The following is a 16,979-nucleotide window of genomic DNA, read 5'->3' as shown; positions in this document are numbered from 1 at the left end:
TTCTGTGGATGTCAGGTGGGAACAGCTGCTGTCATCATCTAACGGACTGTTGGTACTTAAACCAATGCTTACTGTTTCAACCTTTGCAAGGAGCACTTTGCAATGTTTGCAAGAATGGAATGTCTTTCTGAGCACTCAACGAAGTGAAGCAGGAAACATGTCCACCTTGCTCATGAGTGCCCAAGGAAACCAAAGCTGTGGTTGGAAAATGATGTGATTCTGTATTTAAGCATCTTATGATACCTCCCAGGTATTCAGAGATCGTTTCTTGTCTTATGGAGACAGCATTACTGGAAGGGACACATTATCACATCCCTAATTATACTGAGGAAAATGGTGCAAATGAATCATATTAAGCTACAATGGTAATGATTTTATTATTCACTTACAAAGGCATCAACTCTTCCTTGGGGTCTGGTTTTACCATTGATCCCTTCAAGCACACACGTGTTGGATTATGTAAAATAACTATGGAATGCTGGTTTTATTCAGGTGGTTACCAGCTCCAATCTCAATTGAAGCATGCACAAGTAGTTAATTTGACTTTCACAATGAAATTTTAACTGTGTTAATGGTCTAAGGGTCCAAAATTATTCCAGGTGATGTACTGCAGTGATTGCACTGGGAATAGCATTAGCTAGAGAAGGGTCTAGCTGTACTCTATAGTCAACTCCCAACTAGGTTAAAGGCCCTATCCCAATATAAACCATGTGTTGGACTCTGGCTCAAGGGCAACATCTAGACCAGTGTGCATACGGATTATACAGTAGAAAGAATGATCCCCATCTCCATAGGAAACAAAGTCAAAGCAGACTTGGGATTAACTACAATGGAGGATGGCTAATGTCACTTTTAAAAATGTACCTCTGCAATGTGCTAACAAAACATCTTTTCTACTCACAGTACTAGATTAATTGTCAGCTATTTAATATAAAATCTGCTATCTAGTTGTTATTACTAAGTGTATTTTGTCAATAGTCAACCTGATCTTGCCTGATCAGTGGAACATTAGAATCATACTGGAAACACAGTACACATCTTGCCTTAGTAATTTTGTTCTATGCATAACCATTTAGCATGTAAGTCGAAGGATAAGATTTGACCGCTGAAGTAAAGTGTATAGCCAGCTATTATGGATAAAGCTCACTTATGATTTGACTGAGTTCACAATGGTATATCAGTGCTATTAGATGAGTAATTTCATGAAGATCAATGGAGCAGTATCCAATGTTTCCAAAGGTGTGTGCCTTGAAAGGATAGTTCAAATTAATAGTGTTAACCCCCATAGAACTGAGCTAGAACTCTTCACTGTGGGAGTTTCGAGGGCCAGTGAGGAGTACCTAAGTAAATCTGAAGAGTTGTAGAATACCAATACTGCAGGTGCTCTGTTATGGGGAGAGAGGAGACTAAATGTTGAGGATAAGAACAGGGGTCCAATTCAAGCAAGAAGATCTGTAAGCCAATGGTCCACTCTCTTCTCAGAGTTTCCTAACAATGCTCCCAAATGTTGCAAATCAAACAAGAAGTAACTGGTGCCTGTGGAGGCGCAGTGTGATGAAAGAGGGAAAAGGAAAACAAAACTTTGAAACTGGAACCGAATGGTCGTTCATTGCTTTGCTGCAAGTTTGGTGGGAAAAAAAAGCAGCTGTAATGGTCTAAGAGGTTAAAGATCATAGATCTGTGAGGAAACAGTGATGAGTGTTATGGTCCACTCAGCATAAAGATGACAAAAAGCATTTCTTCTTTCATAGGTCAACATGGTGATCGGCATTTTAGTTTTTAATAAACTCGTGTCAAGAGATGGAATCCTAGATAAAAAGCTAAAACATAGAGGAGGGTAGGTGGTGACTGCTGAAACATTCATTGTATTTTAAAAGCTCATGCTAAGTGCTTGCTTGTGATACTGTAAAAAATATGTACCTTGCATCATAGTATTTCACCTCTTAATTTAAATGTGTTTGACATTGATCCAGATTCTGCATGGCTTTCTTACTAGTGTGGTGTAATGTAATTATCATATTTACCATGGAGAATTCTTACTCTTATATTATTTTCTTTTAATACCCGAGGGTGCTGGATGCTTTTATTTTAAAGCTGCAATCTTTCTCTTTTTTTTGTTGAATTTTTTATTTGGTTCCAGTCAGATGAGTGAGCCCCATAGCGGCCTGACCCTCAAATGTTCCAAGTGCGGAGTTGTTTCAACGACAGCCTTGTCAGCCACCACTGCCAGTAATGCCATGTTAGTCTCAAGCATTTTAAATCTGTATCTATCTATATATATAATATATATGTATGCGTGCATATTAAAGACTTAAAGCATTATAAATATATACAGCCCAGAAAGTTAAACTCAGTTACTATGGTAATCATAGATTTTTTTATGGAAATATATAAATGTTTAATTTTGAGTCACTGTTGAAAAGGTGATAGATATAAAAGAAGGTGTGTGTAGAGAAGGATTGAATATAAATATCTGTAAAGTACAGAATGAAATCTTCGGAAAATTGCTAATTTTTATCTCTAAATCTGTAACATAAAACACAAGCATCTGTCCAAATTCCATACTGCCTGTTCTCATGAGCTTTCTGTTTGTATGCAGGGCATCTTTGTGGAGTTCCTGTGTGGTGTTGCCCCTCCTCGCGCTGACCTGGATGTCAGCAGTTCTCGCAATGACCGACAAACGATCCATCTTGTTTCAGATCCTGTTTGCCGTGTTTGACTCACTGCAAGGATTTGTTATCGTCATGGTGCACTGCATCCTGAGGAGAGAGGTGAGCAGGCAGCTAGAGCTGACCTCCCTACCATTGAAATGTGGTGTTAACTAACAAGGAGTGATAAGGTGTGTATGTATGCGTGGACCATGAACTACAACAGAATAATATAATAAACATTTTAATGAGTCATTTAGTAACATTACACCTGGCAAACTTACAGTGCAAGAGCATAGGAGGATCAATCGATTCACCATGCTACTAAATGGTTGCATGCCACATTCTCGTAATGATTCTTGCATGGTACATGATAAATGTAGGAAAATAGTCAGTGGAGAAAGAACAGTAAGAATGTGAGGCCTACTTCACTGTGCTTGTACCATTATAGCTAAAACCCAGTTTCTACAATCAGCCCCACCTGACTTTCACCCTGCCAGCTGCGAGCAGATTGCTGGTCTTGCCCGAGAATTGTGGTGTTTGACATTCATATCTCCTGAGGGATCTGACGCAGGGTCAGTGAGTAAATTAGAAATGAAATCCATCTGAGAACAAAGAAAATCAAATAATACAAGTGCCAGAAGGGAAACCACTGAGGTAAACAATTCACCATGATCTGATGGAATGGTGGAATAGGCATTTGTTTGATCCAATCACTCGGACTGTAAGGTTTGCTTTTTTATTTTATTTATTTAGAGATACACCACATTAACTCTTCATCTCCTTTACCATAGTGCTGGAGAGGGATAGGAGCAGACAATTTGGGAGAACATATATTGGGGTGGGGAATATGATGCTATTAGGCAGGAACTTGGGAATATAAATTGGGAGCAGATGTTCTCAGGGAGATGCATGGCAGAAATGTGCAAATGTTCAGGGAACATTTGCATGGCATTCTGCATAGGTATGTTCCATTGAGGCAGGGAAAGGATGGTAGGGTTAAAGAACTATGGTGTACCAAGGATGTGGAAAGTCTAGTTAAGAAGAAAATAAAAGGTTACAGAAGGTTCAAGAAATTAGATACCGCTAGAGCTCTAGAAGATTACAAGGGTGCCTGGAAGGAGCTCAGGAATGAAATTAGGAGAGCTGGAAGGCCAGGAGAAGGCCTTGGTGAGCAGAATTAAGGAAAATGTTAAGGCATTTTACAAGTATGTGAAGAGCAAGAGGATGAGCTGTGTGACAATAGGACCAATTGGGAGCGAGAGTGGAAACGTGCATGGAGTCGGAGGGGGTAACGGAGGTATTTAATGAATGGTTTGCGTCGGTATTCACCAGTGAAAAGGACCTTGGCAATTATGGGTATGACTTACAGCGGACTGAAATGCTTGCGTGTATAGACATTAAGAAAGAGGATGTGCTGGAGCTTATGAAAAGTATTAACTTAGATAAGTCACCGGGACCGGTCAAGATATACCCCAGGCTACTGTGCAAAACGGGGGAGGAGATTGTTGAACCTCTGGTGATGATCTTCGCATCATCATTAGGGATGGGAGAAGTACCAGTGGATTGGAAGGTTGTGCATGTTGTTCCCTTGTTCAAGAAAGGGAGTAAAGTTAACCCAGGAAGTTATAGACGAGTGAGTCTTACTTCAGTAGTGAGCAAATTGGTGGTGGCGTGTTGGGGAGGAAGCATTAAGAAGAGGGACGCCTCACGTCTTAATAAGCTGGTAAGGAAGGCGGGCTCTGTCGTGGGCAAAGTACTCGAGAGTTTAACATCGGTAGCTGAGCGAAGGGCGCTGAGTAGGCTACGGTCAATTATGGATAACTCTGAACATCCTCTACATAGCACCATCCAGAGACAGAGAAGCAGTTTCAGTGACAGGTTACTATCGATGCAATGCTCCTCAGACAGGATGAAGAGGTCAATACTCCCCAATGCCATTAGGCTTTACAATTCTACCGCCAGGACTTAAGAACTTTTTAAAAGCTATTATTAATGCTTTTTGAGACGGTGATTTAGATGCATATCATATTTTTTTACTGAGTTAAGTATTGTATGTAATTAGTTTTGCTACAACAAGTGTATGGGACATTGGAAAAAAAGTTGAATTTCCCCATGGGGATGAATAAAGTATCTATCTATCTATCTATCTATCTCTATCTAAATTGTTGGAGAACATCCTGAGAGGCAGGTTTATGAGTGTTTGGAGAGACATAATCTGATTAAGGATAGTCAGCATGGCTTTTTCAAGGGCAGGTCGAGCCTGATTGAATTCACTGAGGATGTAACAAAACACATTGGTGAAGGTAGAGCAGTGGATGCAGTGTACATGGATTTCAGTAAGGCATTTGATTTTATATGGATTTTGCAAGGTTCCCCACGCGAGGCTCATTCAGGAAGTAATGAAACATGGAATCCAAGGAGACCTTGCTCTGTGGATTCATAATTGGATTGCCCACAGAAGACAAAGGATGGTTGGAGATAGTTCGTATTCTGCATTGAAGGCAGTGACCAGAACTGGGCTGTGAAGTGGCAGATGGAGTTCAACCCAAATAAATGTGAAGTGGTTCATTTCGGTAGGTCACATTTGAAGACAGAATATAATATTAATGGTAAGACTCTTGGCAGTGTGGAGGATCAGCAAGATCTTGGGGTCCATGTCCAAAAGACACTCAAAGCTGCCGCAAAGGTTGAGAGTGTTGTTGAGATGTGGTGTGTTGACCTTCATCAACCATGGGATTGAGTTCAAGAGCCATGAGGTAATGTTACAGCTGTATAAGACCTTAGTTAGACCCCACTTGGAGTACTGTGTTCATTTCTGGTCACCTCACTACAGGAAGGATGCGTATACTATAGAGAGAGTGCAGGGAAGATTTACAAGGATGTTGCCTTGATTGGAGAGCATGCCTTATGAGAATGGGTTGAGTGAACTTGGCCTTTTTTCCTTGGTGCGACAGAGGATGAGAGGTGACCTGATAGAATTGTACAAGATGATGAGAGGCATTCATCTTGTGGATAGTCAGAGGCTTCTTCCCAGGGCTGAAATGGCTGAAAAAAAACGAGGGGGCATAGTTTTAAGATACTTAGAAGTAGGTACTGAGGAGATGTCAGGTAATTTTATCACAGAGTGGTGGGTGCATGGAATGCACTGTCACCGATGGTGGTAGAAGCAGATACAACAGGACCTTCTACGAGACTCTTAGATAGGTACATTGTCAGCTGGTGGCGTAGTGGCATCAGTGCCGGACTTTGGAGCGAGGGCTCCCAAGTTCGAATCCAGCCGGCTCCCTTGCACGCTTTCCATCCGTGCTGGGTTGAGCATCGAGCTAGCAACTCAACCTCAAAAATAAGAAAGCTTGCTAAAAACTGCCATTACGACAGCGTCCCAATGACTCCACTCGGAGTTAATTCAATGTAATAATGGGGGAGAAAGTACAAACTCTGTACAGACAGCGGTGGGAATTGAACCCTGGCGAGCCGCTATGCTACTGTGCTACCCCATTGTGTTGGTGATACCTGCAGTACATTCACTCCTTCTATTTGCCCTTGCCGGGATGTTAAAATACACGGGGAAGCAATTCCATCTCCTGTATCTATGCTGTGTTGTGGCTGCTGCTTCTCCCCGCGAGGACAGTGAAAGTAAATTAAATTGCCTTCCACCTCATCTCCTAGCCAGGCAAAGCAGGGAATTGGAATGAAAACATTAGCAGTGAATAGACAGTGGTACAGGTATTGGTTTGTTATTGTCACTTTCAGCACGGTACAGTGAAAAGCTTGTCTTGCATTCTGTTCATCAGGATCAAAGTCATTACACATTGCATTGAGGTGGAACAGGTTAAAACAATAACAATGCAGAATAAAGTGGAAAAGCCACGGAAAAATTGCAGTGGAGGTAAATGATAAAGTTCAAGATGATAATTGTAGATTGTCAGTTCACACAGAGTGATATAGTTATGATCCATCACATACAGTCACAAAATAATATTAGCACAGGTCCCTGAAGGGCATGGCCTGAAGATTGACAGGTTGACATAAAGTGCGAGGTGCATGTTAATGTAAACTGTATAACATTACTGGCACTATTATAGTGAAACAAGCAGCCGTATATATGTGTGAAACAGCAGCAATAAAAGCTAAAAAGTGACCAGTGAGTGTGTGAGTTGGGGAGTGGAGTGAGGGGGAAGCAGGGCATTCAGACATGGTTTACGTGTGAGTTGGGGAGTGGAGTGAGGGGGAAGCAGGGCATTCAGACATGGTTTACGTGTGAGTTGGGGAGTGGAGAGAGGGGGAAGCAGGGCATTCAGACAGGGTTTACGTGTGAGTTGGGGAGTGGAGTGAGGGGGAAGCAGGGCATTCAGACAGGGTTTACCTGTGAGTTGGGGAGTGGAGTGAGGGGGAAGCAGGGCATTCAGACATGGTTTACGTGTGAGTTGGGGAGTGGAGTGAGGGGGAAGCAGGGCATTCAGACAGGGTTTACCTGTGAGTTGGGGAGTGGAGTGAGGGGGAAGCAGGGCATTCAGACAGGGTTTACCTGTGAGTTGGGGAGTGGAGTGAGGGGGAAGCAGGGCATTCAGACATGGTTTACGTGTGAGTTGGGGAGTGGAGTGAGGGGGAAGCAGGGCATTCAGACATGGTTTACGTGTGAGTTGGGGAGTGGAGTGAGGGGGAAGCAGGGCATTCAGACATGGTTTACGTGTGAGTTGGGGAGTGGAGTGAGGGGGAAGCAGGGCATTCAGACATGGTTTACGTGTGAGTTGGGGAGTGGAGTGAGGGGGAAGCAGGGCATTCAGACAGGGTTTACCTGTGAGTTGGGGAGTGGAGTGAGGGGGAAGCAGGGCATTCAGACATGGTTTACGTGTGAGTTGGGGAGTGGAGTGAGGGGGAAGCAGGGCATTCAGACATGGTTTACGTGTGAGTTGGGGAGTGGAGTGAGGGGGAAGCAGGGCATTCAGACAGGGTTTACGTGTGAGTTGGGGAGTGGAGTGAGGGGGAAGCAGGGCATTCAGACAGGGTTTACCTGTGAGTTGGGGAGTGGAGAGAGGGGGAAGCAGGGCATTCAGACAGGGTTTACGTGTGAGTTGGGGAGTGGAGTGAGGGGGAAGCAGGGCATTCAGACATGGTTTACATGTGAGTTGGGGAGTGGAGTGAGGGGGAAGCAGGGCATTCAGACATGGTTTACGTGTGAGTTGGGGAGTGGAGTGAGGGGGAAGCAGGGCATTCAGACATGGTTTACGTGTGAGTTGGGGAGTGGAGTGAGGGGGAAGCAGGGCATTCAGACATGGTTTACGTGTGAGTTGGGGAGTGGAGTGAGGGGGAAGCAGGGCATTCAGACATGGTTTACCTGTGAGTTGGGGAGTGGAGTGAGGGGGAAGCAGGGCATTCAGACATGGTTTACCTGTGAGTTGGGGAGTGGAGAGAGGGGGAAGCAGGGCATTCAGACAGGGTTTACCTGTGAGTTGGGGAGTGGAGTGAGGGGGAAGCAGAGCATTCAGACAGGGTTTACGTGTGAGTTGGGGAGTGGAGAGAGGGGGAAGCAGGGCATTCAGACAGGGTTTACCTGTGAGTTGGGGAGTGGAGAGAGGGGGAAGCAGGGCATTCAGACAGGGTTTACGTGTGAGTTGGGGAGTGGAGAGAGGGGGAAGCAGGGCATTCAGACAGGGTTTACCTGTGAGTTGGGGAGTGGAGTGAGGGGGAAGCAGGGCATTCAGACATGGTTTACGTGTGAGTTGGGGAGTGGAGTGAGGGGGAAGCAGGGCATTCAGACAGGGTTTACCTGTGAGTTGGGGAGTGGAGTGAGGGGGAAGCAGGGCATTCAGACATGGTTTACGTGTGAGTTGGGGAGTGGAGTGAGGGGGAAGCAGGGCATTCAGACATGGTTTACGTGTGAGTTGGGGAGTGGAGTGAGGGGGAAGCAGGGCATTCAGACATGGTTTACGTGTGAGTTGGGGAGTGGAGTGAGGGGGAAGCAGGGCATTCAGACATGGTTTACGTGTGAGTTGGGGAGTGGAGTGAGGGGGAAGCAGGGCATTCAGACATGGTTTACGTGTGAGTTGGGGAGTGGAGTGAGGGGGAAGCAGGGCATTCAGACATGGTTTACGTGTGAGTTGGGGAGTGGAGTGAGGGGGAAGCAGGGCATTCAGACATGGTTTACGTGTGAGTTGGGGAGTGGAGTGAGGGGGAAGCAGGGCATTCAGACAGGGTTTACGTGTGAGTTGGGTGTTAAGAAGTCTAACAGTCTCAGGAAAGAAGCTGTTATCTTGCCTTGCAGTTCTGGTTCTTATGCTGCAGTGACTTCTGCCTGACAAAGAGATCGTGGAAAGGATGGTGTCTTGCCGAAAGATTTTGGCCTGAAACATCGACTGTACTTTTTTCCATAGATGCTGCCTGGCCTGCTGATTTCTTCCAGCATTTTATGTGTGTTGCTTGGAAAGGATGGGAGGGAGCTTTAACAAAGCTCGAGGCACTGCATATGCAGCACTTCTGATAGATGGCTTTTGTATCTCCTGCCCAGTGGGAGGAAGAAGGGAGAACGTCTGGGGTGGCTGGGATCTTGATTATGCTGCTTACTTTACTGAGGCTGTGAGGTACATACAGCATCATGGAGGGAAAGCTGAATTCTGAGATGTGCTGAGCTACATCCACAACTCTCTGCAGTTTCTTGTGATCACATGCAGAGCAGTTGCCATACCAAGCTGTTATACATCTGTTGTGATGGAAAATAACTGGTTCTTTGAGTCTCAACAGTAGAGGCCTGGACACACACAGTTTTAATAATAAGGAATTTATTTACAAGGGGAAGTCAGGTCAACACAAACAACTACAATACACAGAAAGCGGTGTTGGGACAGGGTACAGTTACACATACAAAGAACAAGGGAAAAGCACTATGACAGCTATCCCCCTTGACCTTGGATAGCTGCAGCTCCCTTACCAGGACAAACAATAGACCTTCCCAAACATAAATCAATGCACTTACCTTCAATGAGGTAGTCCGTAAGAGAGACCGAGCCAGGTACGTCTCACCTTTTATAGCATGGGGCTGGGTGAGATAATCCAATTAAGGTGACCAATAATTTAGGTGTGCATTGATTAGTTGGGAGGGACCAAATGTTGATTGGTATGTGGTGTGTCCTCTGACCAGCCAGGTGGCAGTGCGTCTGTCACGTGGCCAGTATCTCTGGATACAACATCCAGATAGAGTGCTTTCTGTGGTGTAATAATATGGCTAACCAGGATCTGAAATGCAAAACACAACTCTCAAACTATCAGAAACACAGTTCTGTCCTCCTTGGACAGACCAAAGGAACTCACAATCAGTAATGTATACTTACTGTTGTTACCTAGAAAACACATCATCAAATTGTTTGTAACAAGGGCGCATTATCCACATGGATTTATCAAGCAACAATCTCTATCTGGTCTTGTTACTTAGAACATCACCTTGACAGTTTTGAAATAACCCCATGGGATCTTTCAGCTGTAACTCAGTTTAACATTTCATTGGAAATTCACTGATCTAGAGATCAGATTGCAAAGAATGCATATAAACATACAAATCTGAAACAAGAGTAGGATATTCGACCCTTCAAGTCTGCTCCACCATGAAACAAGCTCATAGCTAATAACTTCAACTCTGCATTCTTACCTATCCTGGTAACATCTTGTTGTCTTGTTTATCAAAGATCTATCTATCCCTGCCTTAAAGTTTTCAAAAGCTCTGCTTCCCCCACCTCTTCAGAATCCATTGTTCATAGGTTATTCAGAGAAAGAAAAATATCCCCAACTCTTTTTTTAAATGGGTGACTATCCATAAACTGTAATCACCGCAACCCCTCCACCCAACATAGCACAAGATCCTAGACTCCCCTACGGAGGAGATATTACTTTCCTCAGTTTCCCTCCAACCCATTTACTCCTCACCTTAAACCTATGCCTTCTGCAATATTGCATATGAAAAACAGTAAGGGTTCCAGTACTGATCCCTGGTCAGAGACATTCAATCACAATACTAACCTTCCACCATCACTCTTGTGTTCTCTTTACAAGCCAATCAACTTTCCAACTTGCCACAAGCTTCAACCTTTTGAACTTGCTTTCTGTGTGGGATATTGTCAAAGACTTCACTGAAGTCCATAGGAACTACATCAAGTATAGTTTCGTCATATAATATAATTTGTTACTTTTTCAAAAGCTCATTCATGCTGATCACTTGATCTCCCCTTAGTAAAGCCACGTGAACTATGCTTGCCTTTACGTGTGTAGATTAATTCTGTCCTTTAAGCTGTTTCGCAATAACTTCCCTCCCACTGTCATTAGCACTCCAGATGTCGTCTCACCAATGTGCTGTGTAAGTGGAGCTTAACCTGCCTGCTTCTACATTCAGTAACAACAGCAATAAACATTCTGTTTGCTGTCCTAATTACCTACCGTGTCTGAATCATGTAATAGGATATAAACACAGAGAGACTGCAGATGCTGGAAATCCAAAGCAACACACACAAAATACTGGACGAATTTAGCAGGTCAAGCAGGATCTATGGAGAGGAATAAGCAGGCAATATTTCAAGCCAGGGCCCTTTGGGACAGTCCCAGTGAAGGATTTTGGCCCGAAATGTCGATGGTTCATTCCTCTTCATAATCCCTTTACACCTCAATCTCTCACCATTTAGATAATATGCTTCTTTTTCGATTAATATATTTATAGACCCATCACAATGCAAAATCTGTGCTGTACAGTCATGAAAAGTTGACTAAACCACCATACGTTCATCTATTTGTGAGAGAAATTCAATTCTCTGTTAGGCTAGTCCAGAGCAAGGTAAAATAACCATATAACAATTACAGCATGGAAACAGGCCATCTCGGCCCTTCTAGTCCATGCCGAACGCTTACTCTCATCTAGTCCCACTGACCTGCACTCAGCCCTCCATTCCTTTCCTGTCCATATACCTATCCAATTTATTTTTAAATTACGAAGTCGAACCTGCCTCTACCACTTCTACCGGAAGCTTGTTCCACACAGCTACCACTCTGAGTAAAGAAGTTCCCCCTCATGTCACCCCTAAACTTTTGCCCCTTAATTCTCAACTCATGTCCTCTTGTTTGTATCTCCCCTACTCTCAATGGAAAAAACCTATCCACATCAACTCTATCTATCCCCCTAGTAATTTTAAATACCTCTATCAAGTCCCCCCTCAATCTTCTACGCTCCAAAGGATAAAGACCTAACTTGTTCAACCTTTCCCTGTAACTTAGGTGCTGAAACCCAGGTAACATTCTAGTAAATCTTCTCTGTACTCTCTCTAATTTGTTGACATCTTTCCTATAATTCGGTGACCAGAACTGTACACAATACTCCAAATTCGGCCTTACCAATGCCTTGTACAATTTTAACATTACATCCCAACTCCTATACTCAGTGCTCTGATTTATAAAGGCCAATATACCAAAAGCTTATGACCTTATAAAATGACCTTATAATTTGAGCCAAATCTTTTGGGTTTAATGTTGGGAAGCTTCTGCACACACAGTAGTACAGAAAATATAGTGTACACACCTGCAAAACCTCCTGATCTTGAGTTCCAATTGAAGATTCGAAAATGAAGAGTATTCAGATTTTTTTAGGCTTAAGGTTTAAGGGCTTCAGAACAGGTAGATCAGACCTGGTCTGGGGAAGGTAGATCAGATCTGGTCCGGGGAAGGTAGATCAGACCTGGTCCAGGGAAGGTAGATCAGACCTGGTCCGGGGACGGTAGATCAGACCTGGTCCGGGGACGGTAGATCAGACCTGGTCCGGGGACGGTAGATCAGACCTGGTCCGGGGAAGGTAGATCAGATCTGCTCCGGGGAAGGTTTATCAGATCTGGTCCGGGGAAGGTAGATCAGATCTGGTCCGGGGAAGGTAGATCAGATCTGCTCCGGGGAAGGTAGATCAGATCTGCTCCGGGGAAGGTAGATCAGATCTGGTCCGGGGAAGGTTTATCAGATCTGGTCCGGGGAAGGTTTATCAGATCTGGTCCGGGGAAGGTAGATCAGATCTGCTCCGGGGAAGGTTTATCAGATCTGGTCCAGGGAAGGTAGATCAGATCTGGTCCAGGGATGGTTTATCAGATCTGGTCCGGGGAAGGTAGATCAGATCTGGTCCGGGGAAGGTTTATCAGACCTGGTCCGGGGAAGGTAGATCAGATCTGGTCCGGGGAAGGTTTATCAGACCTGGTCCGGGGATGGTAGATCAGATCTAGTCTGGGGAAGGTTTATCAGATCTGGTCCGGGGAAGGTAGATCAGATCTGGTCTGAGGATGGTAGATCAGATCTAGTCCGGGGAAGGTAGATCAAATCCGCTTTGAAGTGATTTCCTTTAATCTATGGAAATACACTCAGTGTACAATTTATTAGGTATACCTGTATACCTTCTCATTACTACAAATACCTAATCAGAAAATCATGTGACAGCAACTCAGTGCAGCAACCAGAGCATGCAGACACGGTCAAGAGGTTCTGTTGTTTAGACCACACACCAGGATGGGGAAGAAATGTGATCCAAGTAACTTTGACCATAGAATAATTGTTGGTGCCAGGTAGGATAGTTTGAGCATCTCAGAAACAGCTGATCTCCTGGGATTTTCAAGTACAACAGTCTAGATCTAGAGTTGTACGATGTTCAGCAGTGGCCAAAATGCCTTGTTAATGAGAGAGTTCAGGTGAGAATGGCCTCACAGGTTCAAGCCGACAGGAAGGTGACAGTAACTCAAATAACCCCGCATTACAACAGTGGTGTGCAGAAGAGCATCTCTGAATGCACAACATGTCAAATGTTGAAGTAGATGGGCTACAGCAGCAGAAGATCACGATGATACACTCAGTGGCAACTTTATTAGGTACAGGGGGTACCTAATAAAGTGGCCACTGAGTGTATATGAATGATACAAGCTATGCATTTTTCTCCGTTTCTTGCACTGTCAGTAAAATGACATTGGTGCAACGTCTAACTTAAACATTACTATGTCTGTTAGATTGAATGTAAATCAATTATAGTACAAAATAACTTTACTGAACCTCCAGCACGCTCAGTGTTCATTACTGGTTACTCATCAATTTACAGCTGCTTTTTTGCTGAATAGGTTCAAGATGCCGTTAGATGTCGTCTGAGGAACTGCCAAGATCCGATAGCTGGGGATACGGCTGGCACTTTCCCAAATGGTCATGCTCGGATTATGGTTAGTACCAGTTTCTTCCTTTATTCTAGGCCAGGGGTTCCCAACCTTTTTTATGCCATGGACCCCTACCATTAATCGAGGCGTCCAGGTTGTGAACACCTGTTCTAGACCCAGGTTGGCAAGAATTTTAACCTGACCCACAAGTTAATTCAAGTAGCAGTGCCTCTTTACCGTGAAGCAATTTTATGCTCTGTTGTATTCAGTGTAGCAGAAGATGGACCTTCAAAGTAAAACTACCTCCTTTTTCAATGTGTGGAATGGGGTAAAATTATGAGCCATGGTGGCGTAGTGGTTAGCGTGATGCTGTTACAGCTCAGGGTGGAGTTTGGAGTTCAATTTCGGCATTATCTGTACGTCCTCCCTATGGAATGCTTGGGTTTTCCATGGGTGCTCCAGTTTTCTCCTATAACATGCTGGGCAAGTTAATTGGTCATTGAAAATTGTCCCATGCCTAGGTGAAGGTTAAATCAAGGTTGTTGGAGGTTGTGCACCTCGAAGGGCCAGAGGGACCTACTCTGTACTGTATCTCTAAATAGATAAGAAATAAATTTGGTTAACAGGTGACATGAGGTTACATGAAATTTCCAAAATCGGAACTCTTTACAGCAAGCAAGATTAATGCAAGGGTGTAGGTGTAAAGGTTGCCTCAAGCAAGATATATTTCTTACGTGATTTTGCATTTTCTTTCCATTCAGGCATAGAGAAATTACTGATCCAAAACACAATGGAAACACCAACTCACGGGAGAACTCTCAGTTATTTTGTTTCCAGCATTTGTATAAAAATTTATGTTTGCCTTAGGTGTTGCTGGAGTAGAGTATCAAATAATGTCTACCAATATGCTAGACAGTCCCTCAAACTGTGCTGTTGAGAAAGTGTGTTGATGATGGTGCAGTGAAGAACTCAGTATCTGGGCCAAGTCCTGGCCCTTGTGAGCAAGACATTCAATAACAAATTGGTGTTGAGAAATTACTAGTGCAAAAATTGTGCAGTAACTGAATTTTATTTCAGGAAGAGAGGAAAAGAATGATTAGAATCTGATTAGAATCCCAAATAAAAATAAGAAAAGATAAAATTTTAAATCTGCTATTTTTAAAATCTCCCTGAAAATACAAAACCTAAAGAATTAAAACTATGTGATTGTAATAATTTCCAATGCCAGAAAGGTTGATTGGCAGTAATTGCTACCTACGCATTTCTTAAAGGCTAACGAATCTTTGAGACCTAAATATCTGTTATGGTTTTGGTTCATATCTACTGCTAATGGGCTCAGAGCCAGACACTGAAACATGACTAATTACAAAGCTAAACATTGCTCAGCCATTTTGACTTCAAGCTGAAGAAATAATAACAAGCGTCAAAACCTTGGCCCAATATATAAAGATGTTGTTTTCATATTTACAATACCACTTTGATTAACTTTCATGGAGCCTCATAATCTAGCAGTTTCACCATTGAATATGTACAAGCATCAACACTAATATACAGTGTTTCAAAAATTGATAAGCTGTGAATATCTTTCTCCTGAATACTATTTATTTTGAGCCTTTTAATGTTAAAGTGCCTCAGTTAGGTCTTTTGACAACCTCAGTTAGGTGCTTGGTTGTATGGATTCAAAAGAATACAAGCAAGATGAAGCAATCACTCCTTAGTTTTACACTCTGGTGTCATTAATCATCGAGGAATGCAGCACAGAAGCTCATCCTTCTGTCCATTGAGCCCACACTACCAGCACGACACCCATTTACATCAGCCATGCACCAGTCCCAGTTTCTTCTCCCCACCTTCTCTGTCATTTTCCCCAAAATCTCCTGCCCCTCTCCCCCACACACCACACTCCACAATTTGCAGTGTCCAAATCTGGTGACTTTGGACTGTGTTTGTTCTAGGGTTGATATATAGTTTTTGAGCTGTAATGTCTGGACAGTATTATGAATACAGGGTAAATGTTAAATATGTTAAAAATGTTGAACAGCAAAGTTAATTAATGAACCAGTAACTGTAGTCCTTCTCATTCCCAAGTACTCCTTTGAAAAGCATCTTTGGAGCAGGAGTAAAGAAGGTGCTCTGTTTAATTTCATTAGAAGAGGAGAGAAATGTAAGAGGCCAGTTTATGATAAATAAGGATCAGTGCTGAGAAGTAACCAGGTTCAAGCCATGATCGTGCCAAGTAATTCAGTCCGCAGCACTATTTTGTACAGTGTACTGAGTGCTTTGTGACATGGTGCAGATTATATTCAGATAACAGTTGGGGCATGAAACATTTCCAGAGTAGAATACTAAAGAGCTCCTTTTCCAGGACTTGGGGACATTTCAAAGCACTTTACTACCATGGAATCATGTATGGTCACTGGTGTGAAATTATCTTTTGACTAATTTGAGCTGACACAGTAATGAGGTAAGCATCTGAATAATCTGCCTTTAGGTACTGGTCGAGTGATTTGTATTGGCCAAGACAATCTCCAAACACTCTGGAGAACACTGGTTACTTATTAACTCATAGCAGTTAATGATTGCAACTGCAATACCATTAAACTTGTTATATGCTGTGCCAGGTGCTTAATGTGAAGTAAAGTTTGAATATTTGCTGTAAAATGACTGTCCAAAAGGAATTGCTGGAACGTGCATTCATGCCACTTTGGAGTTGACAAAGAATTCATTCAGAAAATATACATGCTCGTTACTGTCTATTATTGACTTACAGACCTATGATGGGTTGTAGAGTATACTGTAAACTTGGTTCAGAAGAGCTATACAGCTTATTAAATAAATGGAACTGTGGTCTAATCCTAGATGTCTCACTCCTAGATGTTGGCTCTGTGCTTGCAGTAGCAACAAACCACAAGACATAGGAGAAAAATTAGGCCATTTTGGCCCATCAAGTTTCTCCACCATTCCAACATGGCTGATTTATTACACCTCTCAACCCCATTCTCCTGCCTTCTTCCCATAACCTTTGCCACCCTGACTGATCAAGAACCTATTGTTACGAAAACCCCGTAACCAGGTAACTTACCAGCAAAGATAGATGGATCAGCTGAGTCGGATGCTACTATTTTCAAACGTTTTATTCAACAAGGGCACAAACGTATGGTTAATACAAAACATTCAGATC

The 16,979-nt window shown here is 43.2% G+C and overlaps 1 protein-coding gene across 9 annotated transcripts in view; it reads left to right on the top strand.

Moving 5' to 3' along the window:
* adgrb3 (adhesion G protein-coupled receptor B3) overlaps positions 1 to 16,979 on the top strand; it is a 766,644-nt gene that overhangs the window by 667,412 nt on the left and 82,253 nt on the right. For 7 of the 9 annotated variants that reach the window (XM_073056508.1, XM_073056504.1, XM_073056505.1 and 4 more), the window contains 4 exons: positions 1,752 to 1,837; positions 2,141 to 2,239; positions 2,600 to 2,771; positions 13,769 to 13,864. In XM_073056508.1, the coding sequence (XP_072912609.1) occupies positions 1,752 to 1,837; positions 2,141 to 2,239; positions 2,600 to 2,771; positions 13,769 to 13,864 (453 nt within the window). The remainder of the gene's footprint in view (positions 1 to 1,751; positions 1,838 to 2,140; positions 2,240 to 2,599; positions 2,772 to 13,768; positions 13,865 to 16,979) is intronic. The other 2 variants (XM_073056509.1, XM_073056506.1) reach the window with 1 other exon arrangement.

This window comes from Hemitrygon akajei, chromosome 9 (genome assembly GCF_048418815.1).
Source record: "Hemitrygon akajei chromosome 9, sHemAka1.3, whole genome shotgun sequence".
Taxonomy (NCBI): Eukaryota; Metazoa; Chordata; class Chondrichthyes; order Myliobatiformes; family Dasyatidae; genus Hemitrygon; species Hemitrygon akajei.
Note: the sequence above shows the minus strand (reverse complement) of the source record. Positions and strands in the feature narration are given on the sequence as shown.